This window comes from Emys orbicularis, chromosome 8 (assembly GCF_028017835.1).
Source record: "Emys orbicularis isolate rEmyOrb1 chromosome 8, rEmyOrb1.hap1, whole genome shotgun sequence".
NCBI classification, from domain to species: domain Eukaryota; kingdom Metazoa; phylum Chordata; order Testudines; family Emydidae; genus Emys; species Emys orbicularis.
The window spans coordinates 11,098,869-11,121,324 of NC_088690.1; the positions used below are offsets into that span (position 1 = coordinate 11,098,869).

The following is a 22,456-nucleotide window of genomic DNA, read 5'->3' on the forward strand; positions in this document are numbered from 1 at the left end:
TGATGCACAGTAAGCACGCAAGATGCAATTTATTGAAGGATCAGCTTAATGACAGGTTCCTTTCCCCCTTAACTGAGGCCCTGTGTCACAGCACAGCTTGATTTCTGTTGAGTACTTGCACATAACTGGATTTAAAGCTTGTGAATGTGGAAGCAGATGTACACTCTCTCCCTCCATATATACTGAGTATATTTAGAGGAAAAATGTGTGATCCGTAAAATACAGTAATAGTAAATGGTGATGGTAATGATTTTGGAAAAACTTGAAGTGATCAGGTACATTTTGGTTCTGAATATGTGACCCAGTTTTTCCAAGCTACTTACAGCGTTCACGTCCCTTCTTTCAAAGATTTTAAGCTAGAACTATATTTTATTTGTTATATTAATTACCCAAATATGGACCAAACACGTTCTAATATACAAGTATGGAAAAACCTTAAATCCTGGTTTTGCACTTTTGTTTTATTTTCTCTTTTAAAAAATTTTTTGGCACTACATAGTTCTGTAAAGAATAGAAGTGACAATTTTTTTTAAAACACATGAAATCCCTTTCTAATTTTATTTTTAGAACAATATATATAAAGTCTGAAGCAACCAAAGTATGAATACAGCTAATAGAAAATAAAGAACTTAATTTTAAAAATTCTCTCTTTACAGTTTACCAAGATAAAACAAAACACAATTGCCCTTAAAAATAGGGTAATAAAATAGATGAAATTTGTATCACTCAATTTTGTGATACTAGTAAAAACTATAGATCATATCTATATACAAATGATACAGTTTAAAAACAGTCTTAAATAATCTTGTATCTAAACATGTTGCATTAAGATTTTAAATCAGAACCTGATTTTTCTCCCCCCTCCCATTACATTTCATTTTTTCTGTTGAATGTAATTCATATTCAAGTGTGGGTGTCCTTGAGACAGAAGCGAGAACCGCTGGTTATTCTGCATCAGTGGACCAGCTAAAAGAAAATGGATTACAATTATTTTAGCAAAATAGATGTACTTAAAAGTGCTTGGCTATATTCAATATATTAGGCATTTATAAATAAAAGCATCTACTTGACTGGTAGAGATTCCAGCTGTGCTGGTATCCAGTGTATCTGTAAGGCAGCACTATTTTAACCCAGTCTCTGAATATCCCAGAGTCATCAATACACTTTTATTTGCACAGTAGTTTATCTGATTTCATTTAAGTTACAGTAGGAGATAAAACAGGGTAATTTCAGAGGAGATGGAAATAGTGCCCTGGCTCATTCAATAGATACAAGTGAAGGAAATAACTGGACTTACATACAGTACCTTTCACCCTAAGGATTCTATCTAAGATTATATAAGATTGTCCATCATCATAATATCCTGGCACCTTCAAATTTTGGGCCTGATTCAACTCTTACTGGAGTTAAGGGACATCTTTCCACTGACTTCAATGGGATTTAGATCAGGCCATTTATGAACTAAGAGCCCAACCCTGCAAGATTACACAGAAGTCATTAAAAGTTGAGAGTGCTCATCATGCTGAAGGATTAGGCCTTAAGGGCCTATTCCTTTAACCTTTACTCACGCAAATAGTCCCCTGAAATAGATGTATGGAACACAAGCATAGTGAGTTAGGAATATTCATGGGTAACGCAGTTGCAGGTTTGGGGCATAAACACACAGGAACTGGTTTACTCCTACGGAAATATAAGTGGCTCTAGTGTTGGGGGCAACAGTCAAGGGGAGAAGGGTGGATGGCAGGAAGGAGTAGGGGGTATTCTGGTCAAGGAAAGCAGTGCAAACCCCTACTCTTTCAGAAAGTGCCATAGAATTTTTGTGCTCATGCAGTGAACATAGGATCTTGGATTTTAAAGTCTCATTTAAAAAGTTCCCAACATAGACTTCAATTGATCTACTATGTGAGGATGAAGTGTTGAGTTGACTTTGTTGGAATTCAAATTGTGCTTCCAGGGAACCTAAGTATTTGAAACATGATTCATCAGCTTCTAAGCCACTGAAACAGTAAGAGAGACACAGCTTTCCTTTATTTGTTCTAGTACCTTGAGGGTAGAAAGGTTTGCTCGGTGGATAGCTGGCATTTCCCTGCTGCATGTAGTTCTGAGGCATATTGTAAGGCCACACTCCTCGGAGGAGAGGAAAATGGGTAGGGGTCCCATGGTCCCAAGGGACAGAAGGAGGGTTCATTTTACCAAACTGTCCTTGGAAACCCTGATCTATTTTTCAATTGAAAGGGAAAAGCATATTGCAAAGTTCAGACGAAATAATGAAACAGTCAGTCATAAAATACAATTTACGTCTCTACAAATTACTAGGTGGGACTGAAAGCAGCTAGATTTGGAAAGTTAACATCTTAATAAATCAGTCATATTTCACATAAAACTACTGTTTGTCACCTTAATGACTCAATGTTTAATGTAATACTATTAGCTTGTTGGTGCAAGAAGCTGAATTAGCACTTAGTATCAAGATATAAAATCTTGCCTGTCAGTACAAAAATAAATGAGATGTACTGTATGTAGCTCTAACAGGTTCTCAAAAACAATATATCTAATCCTGAAAAGATCTTCAACCATCACTGATGTTAGTGTGACCTGAGGGCAATCATCCCATTACAAAACTGGATCCTTAAAAGAAGTGATGTGATGGAATTTTACTAATTCTTGTACGTTTAATAAACTTAATACAATACAAATACAATACCAATTTCTCTTAATATATATTTCTAGAAAGAAATATTAAAAAACCTCTTCAAGTACTATACAGTACGTATGCTAATCCGTTCACAAATCAAGTATTACTGGAACATTAAGGATGAGAAATCGAGAACTCAGAAGTCAGGGAATTCCAAAAGTTAATGTTGAATGCTCAATCTTAACTCTCCCCTCTTGTGTGTTTGCCTTACTATTTCAGAAGATAGAATATTACACTATAATTTAAAAAAAATTACATATGAATGATCCATAGTTATTAATTTCAAAATATTCTTTAATAAAAGTAATAGTATCAAGCCTTCTGCGATATCAGAGACCAACTCTCATGTAGTTCTCACTGCTTCAAGCAAAAAAGCTTTTACATACGCATTTACGTAGACTGGTATTGCTGATGAACCATGTGGTTGTCACATGATGGAATTTGTTTTTTCATTTTTTTAAAACTTTGCAAATTATATACAAAACCCTGTATTAGAAGAAAGTACTCAAAATGTTAGGAAATGCCAGATTTACGGTTCCCTGTGCAACCTTAATACAGTCCCCTAATGAGTCTTTACAAGATCACATACCATTTTTTCCATAGGACCCCTGACTTATTCAGTGCACAGGATGAATGGTGTTCTAGGGATGAATCAGAGTTGTGCAGTAAAGGAGGCTGTAGGATCTCTGCCTCATTTGTTGCAGAAGTTGGAAGGTGTGTAATGAATGTGGCAGGGGGGTTGCAAGAAGAGAAAGGACCCTCTCATGGTTAAGGTATTTGAATGCTGCCCTGGAGAACTGGATTGTATCCCTGCCACTACTACAGAGAAACTCTGTGATGCCACTTAAGTCGCTTAACTTTTCAGAGGCAGTCACTAATTGTGTGTTCCTCATTTTTTGGGTATCTGACTTGAAATCCTGGGGTCTGATTTGCAGAAGCGCTGAGCACTTAACAGCTTCAACTGAACTCAATAGTAGCTGTGCTTGAGTATACAAAATGCTGTACAATGCTAAGAATGCTGAAAACTCAGGCCCTAGGTGTCTCAAACTGGGTATCTAAAATTAGTGGAAACTTTTCACTTTAATCTCTCTGTGCCTCAGTCCCCTCACAAAAGTGTTGCGAAGATTAATTAATTAACGTTCATGAAGGACTCAGACACTATAGTGATAAGCACCACAGAAAAGTCCATGAGGAAATTAATAATTCTGCCTTCAGAGCAGGGTTTGAATAGTGTGCAGTAACCAAGGCAGGATCACACATTGAACAAAGAGGAGGAAAAAAATATTCAATAGCTGCTCACTAAGTGAGCACCCTGTGCACTGAATGAGCTATTGGTGCTGTAGAAAAATAGTACGTGATAATGTATTCTAAGCCGGCCTCTGCCCAAGGGAGCTGAATTAAGGTTGCACGGGCAACCTTAATTCTGGCATTTCCTAACTTTTGAGAATGTGACTTTGCAACCTTACTAATGTTCTTTTAACATAACTTTTTGTGTCTAATGTATTATAATAATAAAGGTATAAACTGAGAAAACAAATTCATAGAATTATGGTTGAGGTTCATATTGAATTACTGGAATTTTCTGAACTGAGTACTTGATTTCTCAGCCTTACTATTGCATTAACATTGCCTTTTTTACATTGCTGTAAAGAATCACAGAATCATAGAATATCAGGGTTGGAAGAGACCTCAGGAGGTCATCTAGTCCAACCCCCAAAACGTTCACTTCCTTCTGCCAACACTAATACTACTGGATTTCTCAATAGAAAGGGCCACCATGTTTCCTGTGGATGCTAATCCCTAATCTCCAACCCAGATTTATGTAGTTTTTCTAGAAAAAGTGTAAAATTGTACAGCCAATGTAAGTGACTCAGTTCTTTAAACTTCACATTTCTTTAGGGTAAAATAGATTTAGAGAGTTAACTGGTTCTGTAACATTTAGCATTTGTACAAAATGTGTGAGATGTTTGATACAATAGAGAAGAGTTACCTGAATTCCCCACAGTGCCATTGTTCACCAGTGAGTTTGGAGTCACGGGGTTGTGCCAGTGTCCCTCATGAGAAGTGCTGGGGATTCCCATGGGCCTGGCAGCAGGCTGTGCAAAGATGATACTGGGATCATTCAAGCTTACACTGCTCTGGTTATTTGTGGTGTTGCTGCTGCCAGACCTCATAGAAAATGGAACATTTGTTGAATGAGGAGGGTTACCCGCTGCAGAATGAATAACGGGCCCATGAATAGGCCACGAAGTGTTGGGAAGCTGAATTTGGTGGTGATGGTGCATCTGAAGTAGTCCCAGGTTATGCAAGGTGGAATACTGACCTGGGGGAGATTGGGTAAAGTTAAACAAAGGCAGCTGGACCTGATGGGGTGGCTGTGCACCCTGCTGTGGCTGTGGAACGTGCTTAGACTGGGACACTGGTTGTGGCTGAGCCTGGTTAATAGAGGCTGGTTGAGAGGAATTCTGTGTAAATTGCTGAGGCTGTGGAGAGTAAGATGACTGATGCGAATCAGACTGGAGGGGAAAAAAAAGTACGTATTTCCATTAGTTCACTAGCTATTTAATGTGTTTCTCTTTAATAAGCACCTGATGTATAATACTCCTCACAAGGAATGCAGATGCTACCCACCAACACATTATCTGAGCTCTGACACATGTTGAGCCAAATTCTCTGCTGGTGTAAATCGAAAAAGCTCCAGTGACTTCCATTTTCACCAGCGCAGAATTTGGCCTGTTAACGCCATTTGGCACATCCCAGTCAGAAAAGTTATGCTGGGCAACTGCCAGCCCTAAGCCACTATTAGGTTCCTCCAACATCAGGTTCTGATTTGTGGTCAGAAGTGTCCTTTCCTGCCTATTTTTTTATAGCACAGAACCTCACTAATTCCCTCAAAACCCCAACAGGTTTACTTCCCTCCTCAGCAAAGAGTTCAAGAGTGGCTCTCAGCTCCACATGCCTTTTTGTAAGTGTTTCCATAGTAAACACCCAGTAATTTTTAAATCTTTATTTAAACTGTTAATGAGAAATTAGAGAGGCAAGGTGGGTGAAGTAATATATTTTACTGGATCAACTTCTGTTGGTGAGAGAGACAAGCTTTCGAACACCTTTCCAACAGAAGTTGGTCCAATAAAAGATATTACCTCACCCATCTTGTCTTTCTAGAATCCTGGGAGCGACACAGCTACAACGCCACTAGTGAGAATAACACATGAGAAATTGTCACTCCAAAGACTCAGCCTCATCTACCACTTCTTGGTGCCAGGCTTATGAGGCGAAGTTATTATAGCATTAGCAGGAGAGCAGGCTGTCTTCTTTCTCTCTCCAAGCTCTTCCCATACAGCAGATAAACATAGGAGCAGAGAAGAGCCAGGGAAAGCCGCTTGTTGCTGCCACAAGGTAGAGGAGCATGCCAAGAACTGGCCTGGCAGGGAAAGAGACAATTTCCCTGCTCCCTTAGCACAATTCTTTACAGAGTTCCTGCACCTGGTCAATTGTCTTGGCTGCTCCTCTCTCTGCCTAGGTCAGCAGGTTCTTCCCTCCAGCAGCCTGTAGCATAGTAACACTTCCCTTAAATCTCTCCCAACCCTACGTTTCTCTTCCACATTGACAGCCCACAAATTGGCTCCTTAGTGTGGTGGTGGCTGATGTGCAACAGGCAAAGCACTTGCCCCCTGCTGCTACTCCAATTACTCCTGCATCAGTCTCAGCCAGTTTTATCAAACCAGGAAGAGAAAGGCAAGGGTTGAGAACTGGCAGAGACAACTGCTAGTTTATCAGCTTATCCAAGTTTAAAAAAAATATAACTGAGGACTTACTACTACAGACATTTTTAAAATGTAAAAGTGTATTTGGTGGGTAACCCATCCATATTAGCAGATCACTATAACGAGGTGGTATATTACCAAGACTCTACACCTGTTACAGAGTATTCTACAGAACACTTACTTATGAATTATGAAATAACATGAGGGACAATGTTTTCTTTGTCTCTTCGTAATGAGAATTCTTTTCCCTTCTGCTTCCCATTTTTTCTACCTTCCCCTGATGGTCACCATCCCAACTGACCATCAAAAGGCCCTGACTTATTTCATTTTTTTAAGCCAGGGGAGAGACAGAATTATGAAAATCACCAATTCACAGTCTCTTACATGGATGAGTTGAGCTGTGCACTAGTTCAGATCTAGTTTTATCTATGTGCATTTCTCGTGCACAAAGCCTCTTAGTTTAGACTGACTGGTAGCAATGCTGGCCTTTAAGAACTGCTGGTCGCCCAGAATGAAGCTTGCCCATGCAGTTTCCATTCTGAGAGACCACAAGTGGTCTCTAAGTGACAGTGCATGGCAACCCAGATATCAGTTTCAGTAGCTGGTACTGTTGAGTAAATGCACTGTTGTCATTATAAAAACCAGAAGTCATTCAGAGCAATTAGTGCAAACATTTTACTAGCACAAACCAGGTTTGCTGGTTTCATTACCATTAAAAGTATTTTATTTTAAAACTTTCAAGCTAATTGGAACTTACACATTCTGACGGTTGTCTGGTACGTAATGGTCGTTCCACTTGCTGTTGAACTGACCCTGTCACCAGCTGTGCATTTACCAGGCTTCGGACCAACTGGGCACCTAAACAAGAAAATACCATAAATAGAAGTTTTAATATAAATCAAGAGACAATGCATTCTAAGAGACTAAGAACAGCTATCCTGGGTCAGACCAGTGCTCCATCTAGCCCAGTATCCTGTCTTCTGACAGTGGTCATTGCCAGACGTTTCAGAGGGAATGAACAGAACAGGGTAATTATCAAGCGGTCCATCCCCTGTCATCCAGTCCCAGCTTCTGGCAATCAGAGGTTTAGGGATCCCCAGAACATGGGGTTGCATCCCTGACCATCTTGGCTAATAGTGACTGATGGACCTATCCTCCATTAACTTACCTAATTTTTGAACCCAGTTAGACTTTTTGCCTTCACATCATCCCCTGGCAACGAGTTCCAAAGGTTGACTGTGCATTGCGTGAAGAAATATTTCCTTACATTTGTTTTAAACCTGCTGCCTATTTATTACACCGGGGGGCCACTCGCTCTTATATTATATGAAGGAGTAAATAAAAGTTAGCTATTCACTTTCTCCCCACACCATTCATGATTTTATAGACTTCTATCATGCCCCCCCCTCAGCTGTCTCTTTTCTAAACTGAACAGTCCCAGTCCTTAATCTCTCCTCGTATGGAAAGTCTTCCATACCCCTAATCATTTTTGTTGCTTTTCTCTGTACCTTTTCCATTCTAATATATCTTTTTTGAGACGGGATGACCAGAATTGCAAGCAATATTCAAGGTGTGAATTACTATGGATTTACGTAGTGGCATTATGATATTTTCTGTCTTCTCTACTCCTTTCCTGATGGTTCCTAACATAGTTAGCTTTTTTGGCTGCTGCTGTATGTACATTGAGCAGATGTTTACAGAGAACTATCCAGGATGACTCCAAGATCTCCTTCTTGAGGGGTAATAGCTAATTAAGTCCCCATCATTTTGGATGTATAGTTGGGATTATTTTTTCCAATGCGCATTACTTTGTACTTATCAACATTGAATTTCATCTGCTAGTTTGTTGCCCAGTCACCCAGTTTAGTGAGATCCCTCTGTAACTCTTCGCAGTCAGCTTTGGACTTAACTATCTAAGTTAACACTAAGCATAGGACCAGGAGCCAGAAACTCCTGAGTTCTAATCAAAACTCACTGTACGGTTTAGGCAAATCACTTAATCTCATTAGCCTTGTCTACAGTAGGAAATTTATCCATTAATGAAAACAGGTGTTAGCAATAAGTGCAACACAATTGGCCATTTAACTTCGTTCTGAGCAATATGAATGCTCATGTAAATGAGACTCCTTATCTAGTAGACATGGAAGCCCCATCTAAACCAGAGCTTCAAGCATTGCTACCAGCAGTGGAACTTTACCAGCATTAGCAACATTGGGAAATTGTTGCCAAAAAACCCTAATGCAAAAAAGGGATAAACATTTTCAAAAGCAACTCTGAAACATAGGAACCTAACTCCTTGATTTTCAATGAGACTTTGGCTCCAAAGTCAGTTTTTAAAATAGGACCTAGGCTCCTAAATCATTTAAGTGCTTTTGAAAATTTTATTCAAGGCCTTTGCGGGATTATATTTACCTACCTCAGAGGGATGTTGGAGGGTTAATGTTTGCAAAGCACTTTGAAGAGGAAATGCACTACATAAATGTGAAGTATTCTCATTATTATTAAATGCATCAGTCAGGGAATGAAAGGCAATACTATAAAAATTTGGATGAGGAATAAAATATGATATTCTGAAACTAAGACTAGAAACTAGACTACTTACATAATGGTTTTAAAGCAAGTCAGGGAGAAATTGTTGTAAAATATTAAGACACTTAAAAATCTATTCTAATGTCAATCACTGTTTTATGTAAGGGTTGCTCTGCCTGACATTTTTTCTGAAATTTTAAACCACTGATCCCCATTCCTCCCTCTGCAATCGCAGCATAGGAAGTCTCATTCTAAACACCTCTCCACTCTAATGGTATTTTTGCCTCATACAGCAGAAAAAACGGTTACTTACCTTCTGTAACTGTTGTTCTTCGAGATGTGTTGTTCACGTCCATTACACATTAGGTGTGCGCGCGCCGCGTGCACAAACGTCGGAAACTTTTTCCCTCAGCGGCTCCCGTCGGGCCTGCAGGGTCTCCCCTCCCGCCAGAGCGGCGCCCCGCTCTAGCGTATATATATCCCTGCCGGCCCGACCCTCCCTCGGTTCCTTCTTGCCGGTGACTCCGACAGAGGGGAAGGAGGGTGGGAAGTGTAATGGACGTGAACAACACATCTCGAAGAACAACAGTTACAGAAGGTAAGTAACCGTTTTTTCTTCTTCGAGTGATTGTTCACGTCCATTACACATTAGGTGACTCACAAGCTTACCATTGGAGGAGGGTAGGAGTCAAGGAATAACTGATTGTAGCACAGCCCTGCCGACCATCGCGTCATCTCTGGTCTGATGGTGGATCGCGTAGTGGGCTGTGAACGTATGCACCGACGACCAGGTGGCTGCTTTGCAGATTTCCTGGAGCGGAACCTGTGCCAAGAAGGCCGCCGAGGACGCTTGGGCCCTAGTTGAGTGAGCCCTGATCTCTGGGGCTGGTACGTTGGCGAGCTCGTAGCACGTGCGTATGCAAAGCACAATCCATGCCGACAAGCGTTGTGTCGAAATAGGTTGGCCTCTCATTCGCTCCGCAACGGCAATAAACAGCTGAGTCAATTTGCGGAATGGCCTGGTGCGGTCTAGATAAAACGCCAAGGCCCGACGGACATCCAGGGTATGCAGGCTGCGGTGGCTGGGGTACGTATGGGGCTTGGGGAAGAACACCGGTAAACAAATGTCCTGCCCCATATGAAAGTGCGTGACCACTTTTGGAAGGAATTTGGGGTGCGACCTCAGTTGCACCTTATCCTTATAAAAAACTGTATAAGGAGGTTCCGAAGTGAGGGCTCTCAATTCCGATACCCTCCTAGCCGATGTGATGGCCACGAGAAACGCTACCTTCCATGAGAGGTGCAGGAGGGAGCAAGAGGCTAGGGGTTCAAAGGGCGGCCCCATGAGCTTAGTGAGGACCAGGTTGAGGTTCCACGCGGGGACCGGTGGGCGCGAGTAGGGAAACACCCTCTCCAACCCCTTGAGGAATCGGACTACTGTGGGGTTGGAGAACACCGAAACCCCCAACTCCCCAGGGTGGAACGCCGATATGGCAGCCGGATGCACCTTAATTGAGGCGGGGGCGAGCCCTTGATGCTTGAGGTGTAGCAAGTAGTCTAGAATTGATGGGATTGAGGCCTGCAGAGGCTGGATGTGGTGAGGTTCACACCAGTGGGAGAACCGTTTCCATTTGGCAAGGTAGGTCGCTCTTGTGGAGGGCTTTCTACTACCAAGGAGGACTTGCTGGACCTCATGAGAGCACCCGTGCTCCCTATCGTTTAGCCAGAGAGAAACCACGCCGTGAGATGTAGCGACGGTAGGTTCGGGTGGAGCAGGCGACCTCGGTCTTGTGTGATGAGGTCGTGATGGAGGGGGAGGGTTATTGGAGTGGACACGGACAGTTCCAACAGGGACGTGAACCAGTGCTGACGTGGCCACGCCGGGGCAATAAGGATGACTGTCACCTTGTCCCTGCGGGTTTTGAGGAGGACCCTGTGGATGAGCGGGAATGGGGGGAAGGCATACCCCAGGCTCCCGCCCCACGGGATTGCGAAGGCATCTGCCAATGAGCCCGGACTGCGGTTCTGGAATGAACAAAACTGGGGGCATTGGCTGTTGTCCTCGGTGGCAAAGAGATCCACCTGGGGAAACCCCCACCTCCGGAAGATTGAACGCAGGACGTCCTGCTTCAACGTCCACTCGTGCATGAGATAGGACCGGCTGAGGTGGTCCGCTAGTCCGTTTTGGACCCCCGGGAGATGTGTCGCTAGTAAGTGGACTGAATGAGCTATGCAAAAGTCCCAGAGGCGGGGTGCCTCGTGACAGAGGGGAGAGGACCAGGACCCGCCCTGTTTGTTTATGTAGAACATGGCGGTAGTGTTGTCCGTCAGAACCGACACGCTGTGGCCTCTTATGGTAGCGTGAAAGGTTTGGCAGGCAAGGCGAACCGCCCTTAGCTCCTTCAGGTTGATATGAAGCAACTTTTCTTCCCTGGACCACAAGCCCTGAGTGCGCAGGTCCCCCAGGTGCGCCCCCCAACCCAGGTCCGACGCGTCTGTTACTAACGTCAGAACGGGCTGCGGGGCGGCGAAAGGGACCCCCGCGCAAACCTGCTGCCAATCGAGCCACCAACGGAGGGCGTTCGACACCCGAGCCGGGATCGTAACGACCAGGTCTAAGGGGTCTCTGTTGGGGCGATATGCTTGGGCCAGCCACAACTGCAGCGGCCTGAGTCTGAGGCGGGCGTGTCCGACTACGTGGGTGCAGGCCGCCATGTGCCCCAAGAGTTGTAAGCAACAGTTGTATGGCCGTGGTCGTGGGGAATTGCTGGATGGAGCTCACGGCCTTCTGAATGGCCAGGAACCTCGACACGGGGAGACTCGCCCGTGCCGCCACTGAGTCCAGGACTGCCCCTATGAAGTCCAGTCTCTGCGTAGGGACCAGTGATGACTTGGGTACATTGACCAGTAGACCGAGTTCGTGGAACACCTGTAGCATCAATGCCACATGGGAGCGAACCTCGGCCTCCGACCGGCCCGCTAGGAGCCAGTCGTCCAGGTATGGGTAGACGCGCATCCTTCTTTTTCGAAGAAAAGCTGCTACCACGGACATGCATTTCGTGAATACGCGCGGGGCTGTTGCCAGGCCGAAGGGCAAAACTGTAAATTGGAAATGGCGCTGGCTGACAGTGAAGCGCAGGAACCGCCGGTGGGCCGGTCGGATAGCGATGTGAAAATCGGCATCTTTCATATCGAGGGCAGCGTACCAATCCCCCGGATCCAGGGATTCAATGATGGTACCAAGGGAGACCATACGGAAACGTGGTTTGAGCAAGTATTTGTTTAGCTTGCGTAGGTCCAGAATAGGACGAAGGCCCCCTTTTGCTTTGGGAATGAGGAAGTATCTTGAATAGAACCCTTTCCCTTTGAGGTCCGGAGGAACCTCTTCCACCGCTCCTACTGTGAGGAGGGCCTGCACCTCTTGCAAGAGGAGTTGCTCGTGAGAGGGGTCCCTGAAGAGGGACGGGGTCGGGGGGTGGCAGGGAGGGGGCGAGGAGAACTGAAGGGTGTATCCTGCCTCCACCGTGCGTAGGACCCAGCGGTCCGATGTTATACGTGACCAAGCACGGTAAAAACGGGACAGGCGGTCCCTGAAACACAGGGGGGGATCCGGAATAGAGGTTGGTACACTGTCCTCGATCGCAGCTTCAAAACCCTTGTTTGTTTCCCGGCTGCGGTTTGTTTTGGCCCTGATTTTGGCCTTGGTTGGGCGTGTTGTTGCGTCTACGCCTGTTATCCCTGCCCCTCCTGCGGTACGGCTCCTGTCTAGGACGAGGGTGGTACTGCCTCTGCAGAGGTTGGGGCTTGAAGGGCTTCCTCTGCGTCACTGGGGTGCGCATCCCCAACGACTTGAGGGTAGCTCGAGAGTCCTTAAGACTGTGTAGTCTGGCATCCGTTTGGTCCGAAAACAAGCCTGAACCCTCGAACGGAAGGTCTTGGAGGGTGTTTTGCACCTCTGGGGGAAGGCCGGAAGCCTGCAGCCATGCCGAGCGTCTCATTACCACTCCTGACGCAATTGTCCTAGCGGCTGCGTCAGCGGAGTCAAGTGAGGCCTGTAAGGAGGTTTTGGCCACCGCCTTCCCTTCGTCAACTAAGGCAGCAAACTCGGGTTGCGAGCCCTGAGGCAAGGCTTCCTTGAACTTGGACACCGATGCCCAGGAGTTGAAATTGTGCCTGTTCAGGATCGCTTGTTGGTTCGCGATCCGCAGCTGGAGGCCTCCGGACGAGTAGACCTTTCTCCCAAATAAGTCCAAGCGTTTTGCCTCCTTGGCCTTGGGGGCCGGGGCCTGTTGGCCATGTCGCTCCCGTTCGTTGACCGCAGAGACGACCAGCGAACATGGGGTTGGATGGGAGAATAGGAAATCAAACCCCTTGGATGGGGCGAAGTATTTCCTCTCTACGCCCTTTGCCGTAGGCGCCGCGGAGGCTGGTGTTTGCCATACGGTCTTGTAATTAGATTGGACCGTTTTTATGAGCGGGAGCGCAATCCTGGAGGGGCCCTCCGGGCTTAGAATGTCGACCATAGGGTCTTCCTGCTCTACGGTTTCCTCTGCCTGCAACCCCAAATTGAGGGCTACTCGGCGGAGCAGGCCCTGGTGTGCCCGATGGTCAATCGGGGGAGGACCGGACACTGTTGTGCCCGCTACGGCTTCGTCAGGTGAGGAGGAGGAGGTCATGGCCTTTTGTGCGTCCTCTTCCTCTTGTAACTCCTCATCAGCAGGGCGCTCCTCCGGAGTGCGTTCTCTGACGTGGGCCTGAGACGGTGCCGGGCTCGGTGCCGAGTCGGCCCTTTCCCTTTCTGGCGGCCTGGATACCGTGGACTCCCTGCGGGAGGGTGGGCGCCACCGTGGGGAGCGGGACCGGTGTCCTGAGGGGCCCGATCTCGAGGTTCTGGACGGGGGGCCTTGTTGATGGTAGGCCCAAGGGGTCCAGAATGGCCATTGCCCTGGGTGGCCCCACTGTGGTTGCCAAGAGGCTTCGTGCTCCCTACTGGCCTGCGCTCTGTGGGCATATTTGCTGGAATGGCCCGAGTCCACCTCCGAAACTATGGACGGTGATCTAGAGGGCCACGGCGGTGCCGTGGGGCGGTGCCGGTCCGGGGTTGGAGAGCGGTGCCTTCGTGACCGGGACCGGGAGTAGCGCTGTGCCGACCTGGACCTGGATCGGTACCGGTGGCCCCGGGACCGGGAGCGGCTGTGGGAGGACGGTCTCAGGGATCGCGCGACCGACACGTCCCGGTGCCTGCTCGAGCAGGGCTGCTGGGCCGGTGCCTCGCGTCTGCTGGGGCCCGACTGTTGTGCGGACCGCTGCGCGGAGGGAAGCCGGGAGTCCACCGAGGCGGAGCTCGACCGGGATTGGCGCCGCGAATGGTGCCAAGATGGCGACCGTGATGGGCGCATCATCGCCGGCTTGCCTTTGGACGGCAGTCTCGGCGGAATGTCCTTAGCGCAGAGGGTGCCTTCAGCGGACAATTCAATGAGGTCCTTTGCTGCCTCAAATGTGTCCGGGGTGGAGGGCTGTTCCAACAGTTCCTCCAGCCCTTCCTCCTCACTCGACGCGCCTATCCCGGGGCTCGACGGGCCTTTCGGCGCCGGAGCCACTGGCACCGGGATCTGTGTTGGGACCGCAACGGCTTTAGTGGCACTTGCGGTCTTCGCGGGCGCTACCCTCTTGTGCGGGGAGCGTCCTCGGGCCTTGGGTTGGCCCTTCGGCTTAGCCGGCGAAGAGGACCGGTGCCGGGGGTGTTCCCTCCGAGCCGGTGCCGTAGGCTTAGGTTGCCCCGCCGGCATCGGATCCCAAACTGATGCCGGGGCACTCCGCACCGAGGTTGACGGTGCCGTAGAAGTGGAGGGCTGTAACGCCGACTCCATGAGCAGCTGCTTAAGGTGAAAGTCTCTCTCTTTCTTAGTCCTGGGCTTGAAAGCCTTACAGATCTTGCAGCGCTCCTTTTGGTGTGCTTCCCCCAGGCAACGGAGACACGATTCGTGTGGATCACTCAATGGCATAGGCTTGCGGCACGTGGCACAAGCCTTGAAGCCTTGGGCGTGCGGCATGCCCCGCCGCCCAGGGCCGGTGCCGGGGTTAGCCAAACACCTAACACAGAGAGTTTAAGCCTTTGTAAAGAACTGATAACTGCTAGCTTAACACTAACTACTAACGAACTGATAACTGTAACACTAATTACTATGCTAAGGGACACTCTCAGATGAGAGACAGAGTTGTTCCAACGTCGCCACGGACGGTAAGAAGGAACTGAGGGAGGGTTGGGCCGGCAGGGATATATATACGCTAGAGCGGGGCGCCGCTCTGGCGGGAGGGGAGACCCTGCAGGCCCGACGGGAGCCGCTGAGGGAAAAAGTTTCCGACGTTTGTGCACGCGGCGCGCGCACACCTAATGTGTAATGGACGTGAAGAATCACTCGAAGAAGAACCTTCACTTTCAGAGAGATCCACAAAGCAGGAGACAGCATGTGGAACATTCTATTACAGCAGTTAATTGAAATTACATTAAAATTAGCATTTTTTCTTTGCTAGTCTAAAAAGCAAGATATTCTGTGGGTTCACAGAATTTGGTTTTGTCAAAACAATGTATGACAGCACTTTATAATACCACAGAGAGACAAGGACATGAGCTCTTACCAAGGGATACTGTAAGTGGTCTTGTGAATCCTATATACAGGCAATACAAAGAACTAGTTCATGATATTTGGTGTGTTGGCTAAAGAGCAGGGCTGTAGTAAGACTAACTGAGGCCTGGACCCATTAAAATTTCAGCACAGCTATATCGCTCTCCCCATCCAAAGACCTTGTTTACACAGAAACTTAGTGCAAGATAAATACGTGTAAATCTGTAGTGCGCTAGCTTGCCACGCACTGATTGGTCATGTGTACGCTGCTGCTGAGCATTAAGCGCCATAGTGCACTTTGATGTACTGCTGTCAAAATGTATTAAGGAACTTTTAGTGCCTGGTAACAGGATCCACGTGGTGACGTAGTGTGCGTCAGGCTTCTGCACTCTACAGTCACATCCTGGGTTGCTGTGCACTAAGCCTCCACATTGACAGCCCAAATAGAGACATCTTCTCCCAACACTTGCCTCATTCCTCTTCCTTCCCAGCTCCTCTGGTTATCTACCACTGTTTGGTCTTCTTGTTCTTTCCTCACTCCCAGTCCCCATACTCACACTATACTTATTTTCTCACTGCTTTATGCTGTTGGGCCCCTCAGACCACTCAGTCATGTCCCAAGGATCTTTCCTTAACCCACTCTTGCCAAACAGTGAGAAACTACACTTTTATCATTTCAGAAAGAGATGTGCAGGGGAGCCTGATAAGATTATGTAAGAGAGGTGTATGACCAAAACCCTGGATCCAAACACCATTAAACTCTAAAGGATTTTGGATTTCAACTTTACATCTTAGACCCATCTCCAACTATAAAGCACTTCAACACAGAAAAAGGTTTATAATTTAAAAGTATGTTTATATGTGCGAAGAGGCAAATAAAATCTAGTGTTAATTAAACCGCCATCTCCTTGCTGTCATCGCTCTATGGGAATGCACTTTCACACTGCAAGGCTCTGAGTGCAATCCCCCTTATAAATTAAAAACACATTTTTTTATATTTAATACCATTATAAATTCTGGAGGTGATGTGGCCTTTGGGGGTGGAGGATGACAGCTTGCGATGCCCACATATTAACCTCGCAACCCCGAGGAGTCATGACCTTCAGTTTGAGAACCCCTGGTCTACTTCTCCGTGGGTCTCAGTGAACAAGAGCTAGGATCCCTGCCCCCTGTTGTGGCTGCTTTGAGCTGGTCATGCAGCATAAAACAGTTCAGGATTCTGTTTACATAGGGGAATACCCAAGAGGGATTAAGCTGGTGCAGCTAACTTTACAACAACCACTCCTGGCCCTTACAACATGGTGTAGTGTGGGTAGGCCAGTGGCATTGCCTAACATTGCTAAATCCTTAGCCAGCAAAACAGACCCTTCAATGGCTGTTCCTGGTTGCTTAACTTACAGCAGTGCTTAGGTTGCTTTAAATTATGCTGGGGTCCAAAATACCTCCCCAACTTTTCCAGGATCAAGAGAGTGGAAAGGTGACTTAGATACACCTTCTTCCATCCATTCACTTTGTCTTGTGATGAACTCAGCACATCTGAATTCAAGAATCTGGTCCAAAGATTCTAAAGCTTGAGGCAACATCCCTTTTAGAGAAAAGAGGTGCTTATAATGAAGCTTGTGATGACAATGACAGTGGGTGTCTTGGGCTGCAAATGTGAGAACGTGCAATGCTGAGGAGGGTGGTGTAGAAACCCAAATAGAACAGCCTCAGAACTTTCTAATGACAATAACAGAAACCATCATAGATGAGACCGCTTGTTTACCTGGCACGCTGTTATTTCTCGGTCGAGTTTGTTTGAACTCAGGACAATCCCTTCGAACATGTCCCACATCCCCACAGATGAAACATCTCTTCTCTCTAGTCTCCCTGTCCTCTTCTTTCACTTCTTTTTCATCGTCTTTCTCATTCTCCTTCTTCTTCAGCCTACATGGTAAAGTTTATTAACACTGGTGCCAAAACATCGTCTGTACAGTTCTACAGTTCCTATGTCCAGTGAAGGAATATCATGACCAACATATGTACTGGAATACAACTACCCCAGAGCCCGCAGGAAAACACTTTCCAGAGCCTGGGCTGGTTAAGGAACAGCTTGTAGTGGAGTCAATGAACTCAGTTTGTGTTGGATGGCGGAAGTGCTACAACAGAAGGTATTACTTCTCAGGAAGAATACGTTAGCATCCTGGGCCTGGCCCAGTAACAGCATTGATGGGTGCAGCACGAAGCAGTGATGCTCTTTCAAATGTTGAGCACTGGCAGAATAAATGGCAAACTGGAATTAACGTGAGGAATAAGGAACAACCTTTCCTTAAGCTGTACTGTTTCTTCATCATAAGTAATACAATAAGCCACTGTAATAGTTTATACAGTTGTGCACTTTAAAGTCATGTGGTAAAATGTAGTCCCCCCCCAAAGCTTACAATCTAAATAGACAATGTACTGACAAAGGCTACAGGATTGTTTGCAACAAAGAGCAGATGATAATACTGGTGTTTAGCACATATCTTGTTAGTTCAGCCATGCATGTGTGTGCACGTGCTTTCAGGAGAGCACTGGGAATTGATTGTGGTTAGTCATTGATTGTGGTTGGGCAAAGCAAAAAGGGGGTGGGAAGATGAGGTCAACGGACTCTTAAGAAGGACAAATGGGAAGCTTTGATAAGAAAAACATTGTATTCTCTGTAATACGTTTTTCTTATCTGCATTGAATATGCAAGCCGTGAAAGTCCTCCTCACTTAATATGATGACCTGAATTAAATAAATTTTAATTTAAGATGACTGCTTCATGTATTTTACTCACCTTCTCCTTTTTGGACAGTCTTTCATGTAGTGACCAATTTTTCCACAGACACGGCAGCATCTATCATTGGGTGCCAGCTCCCCATCTGTCAATACTTTGGAGTCAAAGAAGTATTCCTGCAGACAAGTGTCAGACTTTTACACTAGAGAAGTTATTCATTTATTAATTTACAACAGCCAGAGAGGACAGATAAATCAGATTGTCCCAAAGATCTAAAGTGGGGTGGCATGCTTTCATTTGCTACCCTCTCACGTTCATTCTATGACAAACTCCACGCAGCCTTTAACTTAGTCTAAGTTAAAGTCAAAATATGTGTTTTATAAAGAGAGCAGCTTGGTCTACAGGAGTGAGTGTAGTAACTCTCCTGTTCTAATCACAGCTCTGGAACAGACTCCCGTTGTGGACTTGGGGAAATCACGTAACATCATCTGTATGAATGGGGTGTGATCTGGCGGTGTGGGGATTAGTTGTTTATAAAAGTGCTTTGAATAAATAAAACATTATAATACTATAATTCATGGTATTTCCCTGATGTTAGAATGCACAGTTAGGGCATATGTTGACTTGGCCAACTTTTCTGTAAAATGTTGGATGAGACCCTGGGACAGAGCACTGCAAATTGAAGATATTTCCATTTAGATACTGGGACATCTTGTTGAATGCCCTTGCAAACAATAAACACAGATGCTGCTTGAGAGAAGGCTGATTAATAATAATCTGGGATGTGGTTATTACACAGACACACATACATTTCGTTCATTTTATTCCTCAAACACAAAAAACTAAGTCCAACATGTTAATTTATTACTTATTAATTGTATATATGCAACACCCAAAAGCCCCAATCAGATCAGCACCCACTGGGCTAGATATTGTCCAAACACAGAGCAAGAAACAGATCCTCCCACAAAGAGCATATGATGCAAGTTAAGACAAAATACAAGCGAGTATAATCAACAAATGGAAGGAGTGGAGGAAGGACAACCATGGCAATAGTGATAGCCATACTTATTTACATATACTAGTTATATGTCCAATTTGCAGATTTTGATGGTGGGGTTTTTTTTGTTTTGTTTTTAAGATATAAGCAAACAGTAAGGTTGAGATTTTCAAAAGCACCTAAGTGACTTAGGAGCACAAGTTCTATTAATAATCAATGGGACTTGCACTCCTAACTCACTTAGTGCTTTTGAAAATCCCTCCTTATCTAGATAATCCCAGCTGGCCACCTGCTTAGCTATTATTTTAAGGTTTTTCAAAGATGTTGTTTGTTTTCTGTCTAAGATACAGGTGTTTCAACTAAGACCCTTCCTCATGGCAGAAACATCAGTCTGCAAGCACAGGTTCTTTGAAAAACTGATCGCTCAATGGGAATGAATTTCTGACAGTGGTTTACAGTGGACAGTACACGTTCTATTGGTTAGGCTTGAAAAGTTTATTTTCTTAATGAGCAATCAGTCATTACCACCCACTGTAGAAATTAACAATACGGGGTATGTGCAAAGCCTAATGGGATTGTTCCTTCTATTTAGCAACTAATTCAGACCATCACCAAAGTTCTTAAAGCCTTTAGTGTGTTTTAAAGCTGATTAAGCAACGAGTCTTCTGACTGCTTTATCAAGAAAACAAGTATCGATCATTATTCTAAGGCTTCACACTCAACTTTTTGCTCCTACATAAAATCTAGGATTCTCTTCCCTTTTGATGATGTATTTTCTACATTAGAGCTGCTTAGCACATAGTTGGAGAGCCAAATGCTGCTCCCGGTCTGTAAGTGTAAGACAAGAACAAAGCTCATCAGCTTCACATTTTTATTGCTGAGGAACTGAAGCAATAAGCAAGTTTTATTTGTTTATCAAATAAAATCTAATTACAATGGTTGTGTGTTTACTCTGTTTTTAATAAAAAAAGTTATATAAATCTATATACAACTCAGGTGCTTCTGAGAAGTTGCCAATGCAGTACTTACTACTGCAAAGGGTTTGATCTACTACATAGTTCCCTTCTCTGAGAATGCTGAAAATACCTACTGGTCTGTTTCTATATGCCTCGTACTCAGCCTTCTATCCAGTTGTACCTTTTTTATTCAGTTTATGCATGACTGCGTGTCATACACATTTGAAAGAAGCCAAGAGAATACACCACTCTGATGGATATAGGAAAGGAAACTATACTAAAGCTTAAGACACAAACAAAGAGAACTTACAGCTTCTCTTCCCAGGATTGGATAGAATGGGGTACCAAACAGTTTTCTCCCATTGATAAATGCCTTCATTATGAAATTGGTCACTATTGAAGAGAAGATAAAATCATTGGAAGACAAAAGAAAGGCACTTTGCTTTAGAAATTAGTAAGAGCTCTGTAGTAGGAATAAATAGCTTACTTTTTCTGGAGACTCCAGCACCAAGATTATGATTCAAGTCAAAAGGATCTAAGGGAAGGAAGAAAAATATCCAAGAGTGAGCAAAATATGTTGCAGCATAAAATATTATCTCATTTAATACATCTATTTAAATGTGTAAGGTCCCATATTACACACACTCATAGGTGGGAGCAGGGCAATTTTTGGGTTATTGATTGCAGTGGGTTTAAAATAGATGTGAATTACGCACAGAAGAAATATTAAAAGTTAGGGGTCTATTGTCCCATTTACGTATGCTGTAGGATTTGCAAACTAAAGTCTCATTATCATTAATGGGAGTTCCCCATGTAAAGATCCTGTGCATCAATGGGAGATCAGATCCCCAAGCATGTGTTCATTGTTTTGTTGCATAACAGAACAGAAATTCAACAAATAGGTACCTTCAATGGCAATGCATTTGGATGTCCACTGTTTCTCAAAGGTGGTTAGTAGTTTCTTCTGCCGAATGCTGATCACATATTCCTTGAAGTCAAATTCTTCAGTGTAGAATCGCAGCAACCCTAACCAGAGTTCTCCAAGTGACTCAGTGTTCTTTCCAAGTGAAGGCAAACGCTTCTTCTACATGCAATTTAAGACACAGTTCGTATAGGCACAATTAACCAAGTACTTTCCCCCCTGAACTACACATTTTAATAAGGGGATTGTCTACAGGAAAAAGTTATATCTGTATAAACTAAGCCATGACTTTAAATGGATATTTTTATACTGCCATAACTCCCTATGTGGACACTTATTCCAGTACAAGAGTGCCTTTTTCTGCTTTAACTTACATTGCTTTGGAAGCAGTTTGGGTTTTTCGGTTTAGCTTACTCTTATACTGGAGTATGAGTATCTACACAGGGAGTTATAACAGTATAATCATGACAATTTAACTATGCTGGTATAACTGGTAAAGCTCTCCCATGTATTCAAGCCCTAAGTTTTAGTGAGTATTTTGGAATTGGAACATTACCAGCTCTTCCATGTCATCAAAGAAAAAGGCATTCCACCCATCAACCATTCTCTGAGGAATCTGTTTTCCATCAAATATCTGCAAAAACACAAGAACAGTTATCTTCCTAGTGTTCACTGCCACCTTGGGTTTAAGTAATCATAAAACAGTGACAGTTTTGTTGCAAAGACTATTGCAAGAACAGCTTTTTATTTCAGTACTTGTTTGAAAGGTGCTTGGCATTACATGGAAAACATTCAAATGCATTTTACCTAAAGGCAATTCTGCTCATCTACCAAATATTTCATGTATTTTAATTTCTTTGTTCCTTAGAACTAAGAAAATGTGCATAAAATCATCCCACCTGGTTGCACTCAGCTCCTCTTTCCTATTAAGTCTCTAAATTAAAACAGACCATAGCTGGCCTCACCCATCATGACTTTAATTTGGATAGGCCAAAGGCAGGGCCGCCCAGAGGATTCAGGCAGGGGGCCTGGGGAAAAGCAATTTCGGGGGCCCCTTCCATAACAAAAAGTTGCAATACTATAGAATGCTATATTCTTGTGGGGGCCCCTGTGGGGCCCGGGGCAAATTGCCCCACTTGCCCCCCCTCCCCCGCCCGCCTTGGGCGGCCCTGGCCAAAGGGAGACTCAGCTGTTACTTAAATACAGCCCCAGAAGTAGCAA

At 44.9% G+C, this 22,456-nt stretch overlaps 1 protein-coding gene across 1 annotated transcript in view; it reads right to left on the reverse strand.

Moving 5' to 3' along the window:
* Window positions 1-518: 518 nt before the first annotated feature.
* TUT4 (terminal uridylyl transferase 4) overlaps window positions 519-22,456 on the reverse strand; it is a 77,887-nt gene continuing 55,949 nt past the window's right edge. Inside the window, exons 22-32 of the mRNA XM_065408902.1 lie at window positions 21,792-21,869; window positions 21,220-21,397; window positions 20,801-20,848; window positions 20,624-20,706; window positions 18,418-18,533; window positions 17,383-17,543; window positions 7,220-7,320; window positions 4,882-5,211; window positions 4,686-4,833; window positions 2,044-2,217; window positions 519-966 (exon numbers count right to left, since the gene is read on the reverse strand). Coding sequence (XP_065264974.1) covers window positions 875-966; window positions 2,044-2,217; window positions 4,686-4,833; window positions 4,882-5,211; window positions 7,220-7,320; window positions 17,383-17,543; window positions 18,418-18,533; window positions 20,624-20,706; window positions 20,801-20,848; window positions 21,220-21,397; window positions 21,792-21,869 — 1,509 coding nt within the window. The 3' untranslated portion in view covers window positions 519-874. The remainder of the gene's footprint in view (window positions 967-2,043; window positions 2,218-4,685; window positions 4,834-4,881; window positions 5,212-7,219; window positions 7,321-17,382; window positions 17,544-18,417; window positions 18,534-20,623; window positions 20,707-20,800; window positions 20,849-21,219; window positions 21,398-21,791; window positions 21,870-22,456) is intronic.